At 42.0% G+C, this 20,628-nt stretch overlaps 1 protein-coding gene across 11 annotated transcripts in view; it reads right to left on the bottom strand.

The window, feature by feature from the left end:
• Positions 1 to 8,094: 8,094 nt before the first annotated feature.
• The window catches only part of LOC135496922 (G-protein coupled receptor dmsr-1-like), a 123,775-nt gene continuing 111,241 nt past the window's right edge, over positions 8,095 to 20,628 (bottom strand). For 9 of the 11 annotated variants that reach the window (XM_064786511.1, XM_064786509.1, XM_064786516.1 and 6 more), the window contains 2 exons: positions 11,860 to 12,205; positions 8,095 to 10,536 (listed from right to left, as the gene is read on the bottom strand). In XM_064786511.1, coding sequence (XP_064642581.1) covers positions 8,936 to 10,063 — 1,128 coding nt within the window. In that variant the 5' untranslated portion in view covers positions 10,064 to 10,536; positions 11,860 to 12,205 and the 3' untranslated portion in view covers positions 8,095 to 8,935. Of the gene's footprint in view, positions 10,537 to 11,780; positions 12,206 to 16,692; positions 16,710 to 20,628 lie in introns of those variants that run through there. The other 2 variants (XM_064786519.1, XM_064786520.1) reach the window with 2 other exon arrangements.

The following is a 20,628-nucleotide window of genomic DNA, read 5'->3' as shown; positions in this document are numbered from 1 at the left end:
CGATGTACTGCGAATAGCATTCCGCGAAGATGACGTCACTGCAGCTGCTGCCCTGTATTTCCCCATCGCTGAATTACAGGCAATGTCGGACAAACATGCGGTTTCGTAATGGATTCAGGCTTTCTAACTAGGTCAGTTAGATTCAATCTGGCACATGTCCGAGTGTTGGAAATACTACATAATTGTTCTGAATATTTCGCTATCTGACTCTATGGTATCATTCATGCTAAAAACAATGCAGGGTCAAAGATAATTGACTTTGAAATAAGCTCAAATGCGTAGAAATAAGTGTCAATGTCCGACTGTCACGTGACTAAAACGTCATCAATATCTTATGCAAATGACCTTGTGAGCTATAAATAGTAACTTTGCGGAATGCTATTCATGACAGAACACAGAACTTGCGGATAGCTATATGTTCGGGCAATCTCCTACTTACGTATTTAGTATGGCGATTAAGTAGAATCTGCAAAAACTGCAGAATCAGCGAAAATTTGCTGGAAACCTATTAGGAGTATGAGAATATCAATATATATAATAAAGATTTGTAATATTTTCGTTACGTTTTTTCTCCTCACAATGCACCGCGGCCGATGTACGTTACTTTGTCCCATACACTGCAGCTGAAAGAATTCAGGCCTATTGTCTTAAAACAGATCCCACTTGCACCTCGTCCTAAATTCCCGCATTATTCCGCTCTGTACTCTTTTCAAAGGGTCATCTAAGCAAATCTTGACTACATTGACTCCCACGAGGGTAAATAAACGAGATGCTGGGGAAATGTTCCGAGAAAAAATGCAAACCATTTTTATTTGCTTTCGTGTTGGTTTTCCCAAAATGCTTGATGAATATCGCGGTTTTTTATACTTACCGAGATATTGCAAATAGATGTACATGTACATGTATGTACATTTATCAATTCTCATACTGTGTTCCGCCCAGATTCCGCTAAAACACCTGGACCATGATTTGTTTTTCGGCCGATATTGTCAATAACATGCGGAATGACTCTAAGTGCGTTTTTATTATGCACACTGCCATCTAGCACTGCAGAAATATTGGCTGTGCATGATACCACACCGAGTCAGGATCACAAAATGATGTGAAATATGATGATGTTTAAATGCAGGCGTTGACAGTCATTGCCCCCTCCACCCTCCCCCGTTCCACGCTTCCCCATTCACCCCCCCCCCCCCCACACACACACACACCCGCACACAGCATGCCTAAGGGCGCTCATATCAAAATTGGCGTAAACATGGCGTATATCAGGGGCCAATTCGAGCGTCCCTGTAAACGGAAGCAGCATCTTTCCTACTTTGAACCATGTATCAGACAAAGGAACAAGAAAAACCGAGGAGACATCTGACTAGAAATTATCTACCACTAAAAAGGAAGAAATATGTCTAAGAGTCATTCGGAAAGGAAATACGTTCTTCCTTGTTTGATAAAACATCGAACCAAATTAGCTTCGTTTTCCGCAGTCGTGTCTTCTGATAAAAAGTGCACATAGTATTTCTGATGTTTACTTTGTGAACATAAAGCCAATGATGATAAAGGGACCGCAATGTTTTTTCACCATTAAGCATCATTATGACTTCATTAAGTTATGTTCGTTTCTTCCCTATGTAGTCATCAGACATCCATTCGTGGAATTCAACGTAAATTATACTGAAAGCCACAGTGTATGTTACAGACTTGGATGAAATGCTGATCCGAAGAGGAAATTCCTGGCAATCAGTCTAATTATGAATTAGCAGTTCGTGTACTTAATCAATCTACAACGGAAATTGTGCATTGATTGTGACAGTTCTCCAGGGGCAGGAAATCACCCCCTCCCACTCCTCAAGTCATTTACCTTAGGGGAGAGGATGTGTATGAGGTAATTCGTTGCAAAAAGCCCCCAGAAGGGTGTCAACATGAAGATCCACTATGGGGGCCATTTTCGATTACTCGCACGAGCATGGCAGCCTTTGCTTTGTCGAGCGGGGGACCGAGTTCAAAACACTCCCTCCAAATGTCGCTGCACGTGTTATTCGTCGTCGATGATACGGTAATTAGTTTATGGCGTGTGGTACTTGTCACCCGTGGTTTGAGCAACCCTGGTGGCTATGCTAAAAATCAGATATGTCGGAAATTAGGTGTCAGAGATCATCTTACCTGAAGATTTAATTTAATTTCATATAAGTTTATTGAGCACCAATTTACAAGAGTATAGAACATAAACAATACAAATACAAAAAAACGAAGGAACACAATGATCGCACTCAATAGGGACACCCAGAGGGATCATAGACCCATAATAGGGGTCCCCTAGAAAGATACATCAAGTCCTCGCATTTCTTTGACAAACGACCACCACTCTTCGTCCTCTCTGGAAATCCAGATAGACTTCCCGCAAGTCTAGACTTACCATGCTCGTTGGTCGATCAACACAGCAGTAAACTACTGGACCCCTAGGTCTTAAAGGCAACCGCGTTGTCACATTATTAACAGAACCATTGTCTATCTACTTATTGAAAAATCTGCCAAAAGTGAGGCAGTCATATCAATTTCGTCGTCTACCGTTGTCTTCTTCGCATATCACTTTCCAAACAATTGATTTCCGATATAAAGCTAACTGAAACGCGGGCAAGGTAATCAGCTAGAAACTACTCTCTCCTGTCAATTTAGCAAGACCAACTGTTTGTTTTGTCGAGATATGTTTCTCTTGAACTGATGAAATATTTAATTATCGGTTTATTGAATATCTAACCCCGTAGAAGCGGGATGTGACTGCAGTCGATTCATCCCTAACTAACTCTATTGGGATGTGAGCGGGAGTGGGGGGGGGGGGGGGGGGGGGGGAAAAAATGCTGATGTAAAAATCTCGGTCTTTGTGAGTTTATAGTCTCTGGCTTAATGGGAATTCGATTGAAACATGCATTCAAGATTGTTTCAGAGTCAGAAACTGAGAAAAAATCTCTATTAAAACTCCCTTTATTTGCTGTATTATGATGCTATCAATGCGCAGTGAAATGCACTTGAGACTCAAAAACTGGAATAAAACGAAAATTGTTTTTTAAAAGTCGTTTACATTACAATTCAGCACGCCATTTAAATACTATTTTGTAAACTTGCTGCAGTTTAAAGGGGTATCGAGTCCACAGTGTGGGAATATTTTGTCAGGAATAAAACAAAATCTCTTTGAAGCTGCATTACACATTCTAGAAAGGTATTTCTCTCACTCAATAGTTTCGTGCAATCAACACTTTTGGCAAATGACGTCATAAGGTGTGACAAAATTAGTGTTTAGACGACATCTGTTACATGTCGTCGCGAGGAAAAGTGATATGTTGGTAATAAGTCCATTCGTTATATATCTCACGGAACTTGAAAGACCTAGTTAATCAGGGAAAAGGCGTTTGCGGGGGCTATCGTAGGAATGGTATGGTGATAACATAAGGACCCGGGTCATGTTAGGGGAACATACAGGAGATTTCTTTCTTTGAATTTGCTCTACGTGGGGTCGATGGTTCAAAGGGACACCTGTCATATGTTTGATGCCCGACCCCGTATGAGGTCACACGCTACGCTGACCCCCTCCCCCACCACGATCTTGGGCTCAAGGTATCATTTAAGGGCAGGACTCCGCATGCCCTGCCATTGCATATCGAAGATGCCGATCGAAGCGCTCTCACGCTAAACACGCAGAAGAAGAAGATTCAGCTGCGAATAAAACTTGCTGAAGTAATCATTCGTTCTCATTAACAGAGAGCGATTTCAAACCAACTTGAATCAAGTCGAGAGGTGGCATTTTTTTCACAGGTGGAAAATTGCTCAAGAACAACATCGCCGCCAACGATGAATTCATCAGTTGACGTAAATGCCACGAATGGAACATTACTGCTGGCCGCCCAGCCCAGCCTTGAGTTATCCCACACCCTTTTAGTATTCACGACAATTGGCTTGGCATTCGCTCTAACAGCTCTGTCACTTATTGTAGTGCTGCTTTTAAAGAGCGTCCGGGAATCGGAAATCTCCATAGGTAAGACAATAAAGGTCTTTGAAGTCGTGATTGCTAAAAAAACTTGTGTCAGAAAACACGACAGACTTTATAGATTCACTGATTTTGTGACTTGAAATTTTTCAAATATTTCGGATAAGGCCTTTGAAAAAAGAGTGCAGTTAAAATTGTGATAATGAGTTATAACATTGCGGTTTTTTTTAAATCCAGAAATATTCTTGCTGAACTACAGTGCATCTGGACTCCTACAGATGATGAACGTGGCAGTTTTCAGTCTTATCACCATGCTATACAGAGAGTGGATATTCGGGGGCGCCCCATGCGTGGCATCGGGCTTTCTGAATGCATTACTGCGTTATTCAACCCTGTTTCAGCTGAGCATACTACTCTTCGATAGGTAAGTAAACTAACTGTTTCATCAAGAAAGTTGCATGTTTTAAATGAACGAACTCAAATGACGTAAATACTGCCTAAAAAGACCAATTTCAGTCAATACTACAAGCATTCGACAGGCATTTTGGTAAATATTGATGACAAATGCAATGAAGACCTACACCATGTGTTAAAAATATTGTCTAACATTAACGCATCTATTTTTTCTTTTAGGTACGTTTGCGTGAAGTACTTTAAGGTATACGAAGATGTCATAACAAGATCACGAACCATTCTCGGCGTCATAATACCATGGGTTATCGGAGGTAAGCACCGTACTCAACCTTTAGGCATGGATCTGTTAAAAAGAGCTGAAATAATGTTTTTGTCACGTATAAACCACACTATTTTATGCGAATGAGTTAAAAGAGAGCGTGGGCGGACGACTGTTCCGCGCCAATACGGAAGAAATATCTCTCATATCTTGTGCACCAAGCTTGGCCCTGTCGTGTCCGCAGATCGGAGATAACCAACTTGGCTGTATAAAAATAAATTCTTATGGCTAACCCTATAGTTCACTATTTTTCAGCATGCACCGCAACCATCCACGCAGCTTCTCAAAACGGAATAATCTACCACCCAGGTGCCTACCGCTGTGACATCACCGACGACAGCATCATGTCCATATTAGTCCAATCAGAAGCTCGGCTTTCTGGCTCCTTGACTGTCATCATCGTTCTGATAATCTTGTGCAGCATTGAACTGTACGACAAGAAGACCATCATAACGGCGACCTTCTCCAATCGCTTTCGAAACATCCGTTCGGGAAAGAATCTCCGTCTTGAAGGGCAGCTCTTCGCCGCCAGGTCTGTGGCTCTCATTGCAGTTCTACGGCTTCCTGGGGAGCTCTTCTCAATGTGTGTGTCGATTGCCAAATTTGCCAGCGGGACGACCAAATCGGACGCAAGCACCGCCATATTCTGTGTCGAGACGCTGACTCTGTTCTTGATACCTCTGCCATTCTACCTGATCAGTCAAAGATTCCGAGCAGCTACACTGAACGCGATTTCGTGTTGCAAAACGGAGAAGGTTAGGAAGTCGGAATTCAGGTGTATTCAACACGGTCGAGAATTGGTCGAATCAAAGTGTGCATTTCGAACAAGCCAAGTTGTGTTGAATATGGACGATGAATTTCCACACCACATTGATCACGACGGTATAATAGAAGATATAGAAACTTGTAACGACATCTTAGAACAACCAAGTCAAACAGCGGCCGATCATACATCTTGTAAACAACACAGCCAAGGATATATCAAGCCGTACACACCAAATAAAAGGTCCCCGCGATTTGAAATTGCCACCAACTTATCAAGGACACCTGAAACTCCGAAGACACCGCAGACACCAACGACTCGCCGAGTTTCTGTTTTTGATAGTGTAGAGGACACCTCGATGCGCTCCCCTCCTTCACGAGTTGTCTTCAAGAAGCTGACTTACGCCTTTCAGAGTCCAGTTTCTCTTGTCGGCAACATACGCACCCGTGTGAGCCCGCTCACAAATACTTCAATAGCGAGAATGTCGGTCATTTCACAAACCAGTGGCGCCGGTGTGGCGCGCTGGTCAAGGTTCAGCCGGCAGATGTCTCAGGGTAGCTTGGGGAGTGTACCGGGCACTCAATCCATCACAGCCGCTGATATTGACTTATCTGACGTTTTAAAGTCGTCGCGTCGAAATCTGAACTTAACACGTTCTACCTTGTACAAGAAACGTATCATGGAATAGGCTTTGTGCATTTCTTTGTACAGCATTACCCTGATATGTGTATAAATATATAAATCAGTTGACAAAAGCCCAATACTTAAAAGATTATGAGATAAAGACCACTAATTACACATGATTTAGAAGATGACGACCGCCTTGCAGTAACCAAGCGTATGTCAATATTACACGCCAACTGTCAAATTGGCTTTATTGCTAAATAAAAGTTAAAACTGTCAATTGGTTTTTGCTTTATTGGAAACATCAGAATTTTTTAGTTAATGTGAAGTTAAGGCTAACAACCTCTCTGACCTAATTCAGCGTCAGATGTGGACCGTGCCTTTAACTTATTCTACAACTCCTCATTGTAGCCAGGCTATGCCAGGCCACCAAAGCGCCTTGTTCAGGTTTTGAAACTAATCTTGCTTCAGAGTTTGAACGTGGCGCGTGGACGGTACCAATCAACGAATACATCACAACTGTAGATACTTTCGGCAAGTTCAAAATGCATCCCCGTGTTGTGTATCCGTATCATTGTTACGTATGGTGTTTTCACTACTTGCACATTTTCGATGCGTGTTATACGATAGCTGCAGAGATTTACATGATTGGAAATCATACTCCGTCGATTTAGAGCGCGCTATAGACCCATCGTGGACCAGAAACCCAAAAACTTGAAAGACTTTCATGCACAGGACGTCAGTCACAACTGACGAAGACCGAAGACAGAATGTATTCGTCGGGATATTGCGTCGCCATCTATGTTTCAAGAGTTTGGTCTCAAACTTATCAGCGGATGCATGTTCGCTGCAGTACCTTCCTTTGTGCAAGCACCTCACGAATCAAAAGACACATTGAATTATTCGTCGAAAAATGGTATTATATGTTGATGAATTTTCATAGGTAATTTTATTCGGCAAACCGCGGTATTACAAAGAATCAATAGTTAGACGGTTGTGACATAAACCTGGTAATTTACCGTATACAGGGTTGAGTACGACTGACTGAATCAAATTGGCATATATCCCACTTGCCACATAGATTGCAACGCTATACCACGACGAATAAATGAATGTATTCCTCATCTTCTTGCTGTGACTGACGCCGGAGAATGTACATGGGGTTTGTCTATCTTCAGGAGGACGGTAGCAGTATGATGTAACTATCGTAACATAGATGGCGACGTCATATTCTGCATGCTACATGTAGCATCAACATGTCTCCAGCCTTTGACTTGATCGTAAACCCTCGGCATAAGCTGTCCTACATAAGCTGTCGACGATTTTGAAGTTGACCACTTTAACCTTTTTAGTGTTCTCTTTTCGTCGATCTTCCTGTGCAACTTTAATGCCACCTGGATTTTGCCACAAGGCCTTGACAACGGTTGCAAAATTCAGCGGCCAGCTCAACACATCGTTCAAGTGTTGGGGTCACTGGTTGCCAGTCGCGCGACAAGATGAACATTCGCACTTCGCGCGCCCTACTGGTTTATTTGGCTCCTAAATTTTCTTAGCCGGTTAGTGTGATGCGGTCATCCGAAACTGTTCAGATAGTTTTGCAAATAACCGCTGTCCCAACTCACGGGAAAGGGCTCACGCGGTGGCCGCTATATGAAACAAACTAAATGTACCATTCGCCGCTGAGGTCGCGCACTTACCTTCTGTCTGTAAGTATCTCCAATGAGACACGCATTTTGGGGTTGTGTTATCGGTGAATATAACAAACGAAGTCGGTCAATCACTTTGGTGGAATAAATAGTGAAGACGGTGACTGTTATTCTGTAGGTGAAATCAATAGTAATGCGGTCTCACGACAGATTACAGAAATGTTGTGCATTCTGTCGTCTGGATGTGACTCAAGCCGCCGTGCATGATGAGCTGCGTATACGTTAAAACAAGAACAAGACAGTAGTGTTTTGAAAAATCATTTATTATATTAACTTTTTACATTTCATTTAGCTGACAAAGTGCAGTGATGTACCCGCACATACACACTGTATTATATGAAGATATGTTGTTATGGCGATCTTATCCCGTCCTATCGATGTGAATCCTTCATCAAAATACAGACGCAGGGTGAGTGGAATAAAGGAAATTGAAACGCGACGGAATCTCGCTCTGAAGAGTTATCCGGATGATTTGTGTTTGACACAACTCTCCGTATCTACCTGCCCTATGAGCACGTGCAGAAAGACCTGATTGTCGGATCATAAGAGAAGCTATACATCGCCCAGGCTCAAGTGCAACTGACACTCTGCCGTCACTCAATTTCCGGATATTACGTCATCAGTGATGTCGTCCTTTTCCGTCCTTCTCTGTATTAAAAGCTTTGAAGCCCACTTAGTATAAGCGTCCCGTCATTTCAAGTCAATATTCTCGAGCGGCCTGATTTACCTCGTCACTTTTTTTTTTAAAGCGACTCCCGAGTTTAGCTTAAAAGTGTGAGGGGGAGTCGGAAAGGCACGCAACCTCTCTACAAGGAAACCTTTGTCAAGCAACTTCGGTTATGTGTTGCTAGTGGGAGGAATGCACTCAAACACTTTAGCGTAACTTAAGGTATTTAAGAGATCTTTAACAAGTCACTTCAGAAGACAAAGAGAAGTATCTGCGAGATCATAATCGGTTTTTGAAATCCTTTATGAAAGAAATGCCAGTTTAGATTACACAATGCACTTTGGCGTCAACGAAACGATAGTTTTATCCAAGATTTTAAAGACTCGTGCGAAACTATGTCGCCGATGTTCACCTTTTTGTGCGCCCGATGTGGGATTTTTGTGATGCCTTCAACTGTCTGTAGCTATAACATTGACTCGGTGGCGCGGCTCCTCTTGCCCAACATATACGGTTGTTTTTTATGGTAGTGGCAAAAACAGCAGATAATATCAATAAAGTGATCACGAAAACTCTTACTCATTGAACAATACAAAACAAAGTTAATACTATTGTTGATGAGCGCAACCGCATCCATCAAGTCACCGAGGGGCGTATAAACCTCTAGAAAGAAGGAACTCTTTTTTATGCTGATTACCAGCAATATACCTTGCGGTAATTCGGTCACTAGAAATAACAAAATGACTGCCACCAACATCCGGGTAGTTCGTGAGTGCTCGCGCATCCTGTTCCGGAACGAATCGCTGACTCTGTTATGTTTATGCAACAGTGCTCCTTTTCTTTTAGCGAGGTGTAGCGTGAAAAGAAGTATCCCACCAAAAATGCACATTAAAAGACATGGGACTATTTTCGCAAGAATTGCATAGGTCCACAGGTTTATGTTCATCAACATATGAGAGGCTTCGTTTGTCTTGTTGACGGATTTCAACATGTAAAACGTCCTATTTGTATTCCTATCAGTCATTTCTACAAGAGTTAAGGAACAGTAGTTAGGTATACAAATTATTATCGAACACAGATATACAGTGATGACGGCAATTTTCGCTCTTGGCATGCTACACTTGATGTAGCCTTCAGTGGCCAGACGGATATAGATATATCTAAAGATAGCTAGGACCACACCTATCCATATTGAAATCGTATGTGTCGTGGCTGTGAATAAGGCATTGAACATCATGAAAGCCATCCAGCCGAATTCATTTTTTTCCGGGTTAGTTACAGGGCCTGGAAACATCACATAAAAATGATATGCGAACGGCAAATACGAGGACATCGTCATTAGGTCCGATACAGCTAAACCCGTGAGGATGCAATTCGTGGAGGTCTGCATGTTCTTTTTAGTCAGGATCACAATGTTGAGAATATTTGCCAAGACTCCGAATGAACAAACAATCATCGCAACATATCCGTGGTAGTTCCCATACCAGCAAGACCATAACTCAAGTCTGCTTGGCTCACGGTCGTGTCCCCAGTGCGGCGAGCAAGGATTGACTGAGTGGTTGAACCCATCATCATCATTTTCATATTCGGCCATATTTTGCCCATTCTGTACCAGCTAATCCGATATTAAGAATTCCCTCGTGAATTGAACACCATATTAGACTGACACTGTGCATGTGCAAACGTTATATTTCATGTATCCTTCAGCTATATTTTGACCTCCTGTTTTCGCCCTACTATGACAAATAAAACGTCGATGCTTTGAATTATTGATTCCTCAAGAAATATGGAGTCGGAACCAATGCACTCTAGAAAGTCTAGGTCGTCTCGTTATCTCCATACAATAGCTATCTATAGTTGTAACTTTACCGTCGATACGTTATCCTAGAGAAATGCAATTTCAGTTTCCATTTTAAAACGGAATAGATACGAAGAAACTCTCATGTTGAGTTGGTTGTGCGTGTACGTCACTTTTGTACTCACATATGTTCTTTGGCTTCCACACGCTACACTTTCCTTGCCACTATCGTTTTGTAGACGGGCACGACGACTCCCTTGTACTACTAACTGAAAAGAGAAACTATAAGATCACTAAAAGCGACATTATAACACATTAGACATTATAACACATTAGACATTATAACACATTAGAAACAGTGTTTTATTTTATAATGGTTTATGTGTTGGCCGCTTTTTGACCACAGAGGTTTTGGTGAGACAACCATTATTTGGGTTGGTGTATCTCAATGGACTATGCCGAAAATAACATGATTGCGGTGATATAGAAAAGCAATTAATAACACTCATTGTCAATACCGTTTGTCTCACCAATCCCCGCTCGGATAGAGCAGTCATTTCGCTCAAAATGTTGAAACTGTAGACCTTTGCAGTTTGCGAACGTATCATATATACGTATGCCCATGATTTCCGTGCTTGAGGAAGCGTAAAAGAGAGCCTTCTTTGTGTTCAGAAATTATTCTCTAATTATTTCCATGTGAAACAAGGCACGTTCGACTACGATGAAACAACATGTTCCCTGTTGTGTGCATCAATTATGTCGCTCATCTTGGCTTTGAAGCGGAAGCATTAGCCTTATATCTTGACAATGGCTTTTAGAGGTTGCCCTTCCCGTATACCTCAAAAGATACCAAAGTTGTCTTCAGTATATTCATAACATACGACCAAGGAAACCTTCGAAGAGTTGCATTTAATTGTCTCGTAAGATACTTTAAGTTTGATAAATAGCAGGTTGTTTGAACGTGGGCGAGGCTTAGATACTGCTATACATTCCGGTCTGTGAAGCATCAAAGCCTTTTCACAAGAAGAGCATACTCAGCACCTTGTTGGGAAGAATGCCGAAAGGAACAATTGAGAGCATGATCCTTTCAAAAGGGACGTGGCGTTATCAGGCTCAGCAATTCTTAGCAAAGCATTGTCACTGCATCCGATCACGTCCGCGACGAAACATGCTGAAAGCCTAATTCTATGAAATAGCTACACAAAGCTTATCGCGCAGGATCATAAAGGACAACTATCTACTTTGTGAGAGGCAGGTCTTATACTGCTCAAGTTTGAAATCTTCCAAAGAAATGAATAGGTCGCTATTCCTACGAGCTAACGCCTCTGGGGTGTCTTCCATTTTATTCATGTATATTTTCTAAGGTCGAAAATCCCGATGTTGACTCGTTCCAAGAACATGCAGTGTCTCAAGACGCTGACTAATTGTAAGGCATCATCGGCCAAATATGGGACATTTATTGCACGCTTTCATAAACCTTCGTCAGACTATTGGAAAACAAAACTCAGTATACCTGACCACAATCCTGTCTCATCATAAACAGTCGCCAGAAGCCATGATCATTAATCCCCCATTAGCAGCGCCTTACTGACCTCTTACGTGTAATGCCGCTATTTTGGATCCGATATATGGGTTTATAGTTCTCATCGGTCAATGACAGCCGTTAGACATCTCCATCAGGCCTGTCCCCGCCAGGTATCGACTCCGCACTGGGTCATTAGCCCCCGAATCACCGGCTCGTTTTGTAGTTGTCTCGTGCTATGGGTAATTAACACGGGATTATGTCCTCGTTATTTTCCCTAAGTAGACTCTGTCTTCCTTCAGGCAACATTCCGGGGTGCTGATGGTGGATTAATTAGTGTCATTGTGTCTGGCGTGATGTCCTTGAAGTTGATGAGGCGGTGTCGAGGGTATCGTGCTGTCGAATTTATAGCTGCTCTGAAACGATAGATGATGGAACGTTGTTATAAACTCACAGGGATGGTATAATTTAACTTTACTAGCACTCTTCATTTTATCTTATACATACATACATACATACAATAGATCATTTTTAGGGCGCTTCTCAGAACGGAAAAAGCTGTTAAAAGCGCCACCTGGATTTATAAAAAAAAATTTCCAAAGAGCCAAGTCTTCAGCTGGCCTCTGAATGACACATAGTCCTCAGCTGATCTCAGAGAGCCGGGCAGGCCATTCCACAGCCTTGCAGCGCAGACAGAGAAACTCCTGTCCCCATAATTGCTTCTGGTGCGTCGCACTGCAAGACTGCATCCTGATGATGTAGCACGCGTAGTGCGGGAATGAACAAATGGACTGACCAGCTCCCTGAGATAGAGAGGTGAACTGTTCCCATAGACGGCCTTATGCGCCATGCAGATGATCTTAAACTGCGATCGCAGGTGCACTGGAAGCCAGTGTAACCGCTTCAATACTGGAGTCACATGGTGGCGTTTCCGTGTCTTTGTTATTAACCTGGCCGCAGAGTTTTGCACTTTTTGCAATGGGGCAATAGTCTTCTTGGGAAGACCGTGGATGAGACCATTATTATAGTCAAGGCGGGAGATCACAAGCGCTTGGACAAGTCGCTGTGTACTGGCGGTGTCGAGGTACTTTCTAATTCGGCCAATATTGTGCAAATTAGAGAATGCGCTTTGACAAATCTTTCTCACATGGACGTTCATGTCCATGTGTTGGTCGAACCAAGCGCCCAGGCCTCGCACAGCATCACAGCGGCTTATAACGGTCCCGTCAACATTAAGTTGAGTCACTGACGGACTTCTACGAGAAGAAGTTATTGCCAAAAACGCTGTCTTTGAGCCATTGCAGCATAGATCGTTCACAAGAAGCCATAGCCCCACACTCCGAATGCAACATTCCACTCGTGCAACAGTTAAACTTCCAAGTCCTAGATTACCATATGGAAAAATACCAAGTAGCTGATTGTCGTCAGCATACATTTCAAATGAATTTACATTTTCGCTTCTCATCACGTCACCGAGAGGTCTCGTGTAGATGTTGAAAAGTACTGGCCCTAACACAGAGCCCTGAGGGACACCATGTGATAACACCACTTTATCGGAGACATCTTGGAACATGGAGTCAGCTACTTTCCTACCACGCCGGTGTAGAAGTTTAAAATGTCCTGGGATAGAATGTCCGGGAAACAATGGATTCTATTATGCGCTTTAATCTCTGAGCTATTGGCGGTCATGGCCTCTATAGAACCAGATAGCGGAATACAATAGGGCCGGACACTTTTTCCAGGGGGACATTTTCTTCTTTTACACCGGCGCACACACATGTACGTAACAAGTTTAAACCAACTTCTGTATAAAAAGAAAGCTGAATATACGAGGCAAGGCTCCAGTATTGGGAAACGATTTTGAAACATGCTTTATTTAGCTGACCAGTCTATTTTGCGTGTCCATGACGAGCTCGAAACCATTACTGCTCACATGCTGGTATCAATCGCCACTGTTATCAACAACTACCGCAGGAGATGTCTATGAATACCGCCTTACTGTTTTTGCTACCTATATAACATGCCTAAGGCTGCCGACACACGTTTGCGGCATGGCCTCCCAGGACGCTTTCACGTCACTTCCAGAGGAACGTGTCGTCTCTGGGGATGGCGACCACTCAATTATCGGGTGGTCATTGAGACGAAGCCTTCCACTTGAAAGGTAAGTCAAGAGACCAAGAAGATTGGTTCGGTCATGCTGATCGAGATGTTGTGGTTAGCAAATTGAGCGTACTTCATATTTTCAAGTGATGGGTTAGCCAACGGATGGACTATTAAGCCGGTCAGACATCACGAGGATCAAAAGGAAAATGTTGAATTGACAATGGATCCGTGGTTCTGACACCAGCTCGTTGTGAGCGAGGTGGGTCGGATAAGGTTACACAAAATCAACAATAGGTGTCTTTACTCTCTTACAGTACACACAGGAGATATTCACTCTTGTACGAGGAAGAATGAGTTTATCAATGAGTCGAACCAGACCCAGTTCTCTATAACTTTTGCGTATATGCATGAGCCTGCCACCCGAAGACAACCATTGGGATCAGCCATATCCTGTCTATAGTCTCCCTTCAAAAGAAATCGTCTACCATGACGGAGAAAAATTTATGTGACAGTAATATTGCTGTTTTTATGCTTATCAAGAAGTTATGGTCAGCACGACGTGGATCGAGTCATTGCACGACACAGGGATGGGAATCAATGTATAGCAGCGCTTTGCCTCAATATGCAAGAGCTTGGTGCAAAACGATGGCAAATGACCATACATTTAGTAACTTTAGGGAGATGGTTGGACACCAAGACTTTTGATCCGTCGTCTACATGTTTGACTGATCATACATTGGTTTACAGAAATAGCTGATGTGATAAAGTTCATACTCGCCAAGTAGGCTGTGAAGCAGGAGTAATTTCGTTAAACTTTGTCAAAAACGAGCTCTGTCAAGAAATGCCTAGAAACGGGTAGTTCTGAACGGTTTGGGCGAAAGCCTTAGGCAGGATAAGCAGGGAGAGCCTCGAAACGTCATCGCGAACGTAAACCCCAGATCTGATCAGCAATAGGATCAACAATTTCGAATGATGGGATATAGGAGTTCCGTTGGTCATGCTGGCGTTTGCGGAAACTTATTTCCATTCTCCCCTTGATCTCCACGAGGCACCGGAAGCTTCTGCAATCATGACTCGTCCTGTGACATCAAATAGCACAGGTAACGATGGAGTTAATATACGAAGAATGAGGCTGTTTAAATACTTAAAAAATTTAAGGTATTTTTGGTTATTGACATCTTGACCCTAAATGTATTGACATTGCTCAGCTTCCAGACAACGCGGGGATGGGCGGAGTCTGCGGAGGCAATACCGCTGGAAGTTCAGTATAGGTTGTGGTGAACAAGTCCCAGAACTACCCACGGCGTCCTTGCGCAGGTCTTTCAAGTTTAAACATAGAACGGGTTATCTATTGCCGAAGTTTCCATACAAGTTGTTGCTAACGAAATAACTCAGGCTGATGATTGATTACAATGATAATCACTCCCAGTGAAAGCTATTCCAACTATATCAAAACCACACTAAAAACTGACACTAATTGCAATTTAATAACGCCTTTCACGCAGTGAAACCCATTTACACATATTAGTCGCATCGAATAAATGATGCTGTTTTGATTACACCTTTCAGTGTTATAATGCCACCATATAACGAGCAAATAACGTCGTAATCGATAAGTATCGGCAAATATTTTGTACACTAACAGATTGGGGCCGTATCAATATAGACCGCTCGTTTGATGACACGCTTAGGACAACTCATGGCGCCATGATATACGACCAAAAAAGCCAAACAACATGGTTGCAACTATGCAGACGGATTTGCATTTTGTGCAATGTTTGGACACACATTTGTTACCCAAGAATTAATTACCAAATGACCTTGACCATCTTGTTGACCGAGCTGTACGATATATTAAATGGGAAATCAGCCAACACAGACGAATATCACAACAAATTTTTCGCGAACTGTTAGTTTCTCTGTGGTTACACTAGTACATACAAAATATATGCGTCAAAAAGCTTTCGTATACCATAGTAATGCTATTGTGAATGACGGTTCTGCACTCACCTGACTGCAACGGCGGCACCTTGTTCCCAAGGTACCGTTGCTACCGTATGCCACCATTGACATATATGCCTCAACAAGATTTCGTATACCGTAGTAATACGATAATGAAATGACATTACTACACTCGATCACCATACTTCAAGGGCGCAACTTTGCTTCTAAGTTGAGGATGAGTTTCAGGCGTTATTAATACGCGTATTTTCGTTATTTTATATGGTTTCGCTTCGTTTTGATGATTCCATTTTAATATTTAATTCCTTCCGAGTTTCACCCGTAGCAGATTATTGCTTTCTTCACGAACATATAATCATCTCAACAATCACCACGCGCACATCTGAACAGAATTAAAAAGAACATTTCTTTTCATTAACGTAGAAAACAAAAAATCTTCTAACGAAATTCTGCAATTTTAGATTAATCTCCTCTTTAGAAACTTTAATCACGCATGTTGAATATTATCTCATAAAACTTGTCAAAGTGCTCCCAAAGCTGTCGCTTTCGTTTACATTTCCTGAACACGTGTTTTTTCATGCAAAAAAATGCGATACGATTTTCACGGCATGCGCTTAGTTTTCATAAGACGACAGAAGTCAGATTCTGCGTGATGATTTTGACACACATTAAGATATGGCGTGGGTTTCGATACGCCTTTGATCTGAATTGGTGAGATGTCCTGATTAAGGTCGTAATCGCGTAGATAATATAGAGTATAATGTATGTGACAAATATAGCTATCATTGTTGTCTTAAACGTTTCTTTTGATAGTGAAAATTTTAATTAAAAGACCTACCTTTAGATCATCCCGTGAGAACACGAACAAAAGGCCAGCATGAAATTAACCCATTAATTGCAGACAATGAACACATATGGTATCTTCTAATTTCTAATCCTCCTAGTCAAGCTCGGCATCAACAAGTAGCTGGGGTATCAGGCAAACTGACGTTTTATACTGACCTGGTCAGCCGCGGGAGACAAACCCCAGATTATTGTGTTACTTGTTACGAGAGCTAAGTAATCATAAGCTTTTGTCCGGCAGCCGCATCTTAATTGGATAACGGGTCAGGTCAATGCTGTGTTGGCTCAATTACTCACAAATAAAACATGAACTTTTGACTTTATATATCTTGTTTACAGGCAAACATATCGTGTATAGTAATGATCATAAACTGGTTCTCATTTTTAGGACAGGAAGTTCAGTCATAAATGGGGAACAATCCACCTTGTAATGTAATACCTTGTTTCGCTAACCAATTTGTACGTATAACCGTAATTTCTTTTTGATTTATCGCATAAGATGAAAAAAGGTCGGTTGCGTTATTTGTTTCGTGCGAGTTTCATAAAACTAATCGCCGCCAATGATTCATCTCCGTAACCCTTCGCATGCGATGTTGAGACCTTCTAGAAGCCTGGGCCTTTGTTACTGACTCGGACTTGTTGCAGCTGCAGGTCTGAGATTGACTGGGATTCAAACCACATATCTTAAGTCGGTTCACTGCTCTACCGATTTAACATGACATTGAATTTAACATGACATTGAATAACTGATGCTCGGATTAAAATTCGCTCTGGGGAGGCCTTGCGCTAGCATTGAAGATGTTGCTGGAAAGAAAAATGAATAGAAAGGGAACACGTCATGATAAACCCCCGACCAAGCTCATCGCCTTCAGCTATTCAGGTAGTATAGCGTGCCTGGATGCCAATGTCTCATGTTTCCTTTTACGTGTCCAAGAAAAATACTGTTACTCGAGTCTTTGCATAACCTGACCTGACTACATGTTGCTTCATTGGATGATATTAATTTCAACATATACTAGTCGAGATGGACAGATAATAGAAGTGTATCATTGCCGAGAAGATTGAGATGCAAACCACTGTCAGATTAGTTTCATTATTAGCTGCCTTCAAAGTGTAGACCGCCAAATTTAAGCGCCTAGTGTGTCATTTCTGCGATTAGGCGAAAATTTTGTGAAAACTGATATATCACGATATCATTGTTCGGCAAAAACGGAAATGTGTTCAACATATTATGAGCTTTACATTCCATCTTTAGTTACCGAAGACGATTTTTATGAACGGCGCTTCAAATAAAGCCCTAAGCGTACCAGATACATATCAGTCCCTCACACATTGCAGTGGAGAGCCCCTAGTTATGCTATAGGATTTAACAATAATTCAGACGTAACAGCAACGTATTAACCTAGTACCATGTCCCAAAGTAATCCAATGTAACGTGAAATAGGGAAGCCCTTGCTGGATCGGATTCTGTAATAATTAATCTAGGCCACCATATTGTCACCCGTCTGTAAAGTTTCAACTTCGCATGAGGTTAGACGATGATATCTTTATATTGAACGTTTATGTTGCTAAAGCCGACAAGACGACAATTTCGATACTATCCAGAATTGTGTTTGTGAAGTAATTGTGCCTTTGGTTGCCAATACGTGCCTTTGGCTTCGAACTATTACCCACTCTCAGCACGATTGGAGATGTTTTATTGGCATGTATCCAATTCTCCTGATAATCCCTCAAGAACGGGTATTCGAAAAAGCTGGATTCACTGGACTGTGACTCATGGATCACCACCGCCTGGATCGACCCCCATGAAGGCTGTTGGTGAGGGTGGATGTTATCAGGACCTGCTCAGACGACAGTAAAACAATGTGAATTCAGGCATAGGTGTGACTGGGCTTAGTTTGAAGGCAATAGAACGTATAGAATTATATGTATTTCAACTGCGATGAAATTGGCACAAAATCGTTATACCATCATTAACGTGCATCAACAAGCACGATTATGTTACGTAGAACCACTGACACTAAAATGCACTATGATATTTAGTAGAATTATTTACATTACCTCGTCACGACACCCAATACGTATAGCAGACGATCAGGATATGGCGTATCATTGGATATGGAATCGATTAAGATTTATCATAAGTGCTGCTACATGAATACTATAATTCCGCTGAGAGCAGAATCAAATTTGGTACAAATGTTATCCATTCAAACTACATTGTAGATTGATTTCAATATTCATCGCGGAAGTTGAGCATCGTACGAATACCAGGAAAATCATGAAATGAAGATTTAATGTTTGAGAATGAAATGTACCAAAAAGCATGCGACTTGACTGGTTAAAAAAAGAACTTATCATGAGCACCAAAACCTTTCTATTTATGATAAAACCCCATTTTCGGCCGGCGCCGTATGCGTGGCAAATTGTTCATCAGGCCGCATCAAGCTAACTGATCTGCGCTCGAGTTTTAAAGCAGGAAATGAGACACCTGCATAAATCTTATGCCCGACTAAGACTGACAAACCACCATGCATGGTTGTAGTAGTTATCCATGATGATAGGACTTTGTATGGCGATGACTTCTCAAGACATAGGCTCCTGATAGGGACGCCTCTTGTGTCATTTCAAAGCTTAGGTCTTGGCTTGCCGATGCAAATCTGATATAGATAGAAACCAGAGGAAAAATGTATGAACAAACCACAGTAGCAAACCGCAGTAGCGCACAATAGAACGGAAATTTGTCATAATGGACTACATCATGTAATCATAGATAAGTCGAAGCAAATCAACCACATCATCTGGCTTTCTATTTCCTCGTCTATGATTATCCTAATGGTAGGCTATAACGCTTTATCTTGAACATGTAGAATCCAATTACTAAACCCATTGTGGACACCACTAAGACTTAATCTCTTGAAGGAAACCATGAATGCACATTTAAATGACAAAGGGGGAAACTATGCTACAGGAATCAATGGCTTGGCTGACCCTTGTCACTTCAAGTAGCCCACATTTTAAAAGACTTGCTGTCTTTGGCAACTGTAATGGAGGCGGGGGGCGGGGGAAATCACAATATCGAGTCTTCCCTTGGACGCTCATGCCCCTTGAGTGCATTCCTCTCCCCGAGTGCCAAACTAAGACAGTTTTAGCTAGGTTTTCGTTAGCAATCTTATCACCGCTTCTCCCGAATGAATTGCAAGTCTTTGAGCTAGCTTTCATTAATCTCCACTTGTTCTCAATGTAATTACCGGTTTGTCCTGAACAACGATTGAAGTTGATCTTGTCAGGACAAATAATCTGAGTCGCTCACCTTATTCGTGATGAAGAAGTGAGCGCACTACCAATACCGTAGAGATGAATAGAACCCTTTGTTCCCGGACTTTCTATCCTATGACATTTTAAACTTATACACCAGCACATGATCCGGCGTGATGAGAAATTTCCTTGGCTGATTAATCCTTTACAAGCTTTTTATACACCTTTATCCTTCAACGAACACAAGAACAGGACAGCAATTCTGGGGGACAGTTGTATCCATTACACGATAACGCAATGTATAATGTTGAGTCGGGTGACGGCGTTAGTTTTCAACTTTTTGTCCTTCCCCAGGCTGATGTTGTCATTGAAAGGCAGATCGCGTACTAGATCTTTCGCAACTGATATCTATTATAGTATCATTGATTTGGGACTCGGAGACAATTGGCTATTATTTATAGGGATCGCAAGACCAGACAGTCTGCATCTAATCTGTTCATCTATCCAGTACTAGTGCTCGATGGCTTAAACTCATCACAACAATGCCATTTGCGTAGATGTCGGAACGATTCCGAGATAAGCAAAATAAGTTTAGCTGACCAGGCGTAGAGAAGGAATGTGTTTCAATGAGATCACGACGCCATCTTGACTTATCTACGTCAGCGGTCATCAC

The sequence above is a fragment of the Lineus longissimus genome, chromosome 12 (genome assembly GCF_910592395.1).
Source record: "Lineus longissimus chromosome 12, tnLinLong1.2, whole genome shotgun sequence".
Lineage (NCBI taxonomy): Eukaryota > Metazoa > Nemertea > Pilidiophora > Heteronemertea > Lineidae > Lineus > Lineus longissimus.
This window is presented reverse-complemented; position numbering and strand designations above follow the sequence as displayed.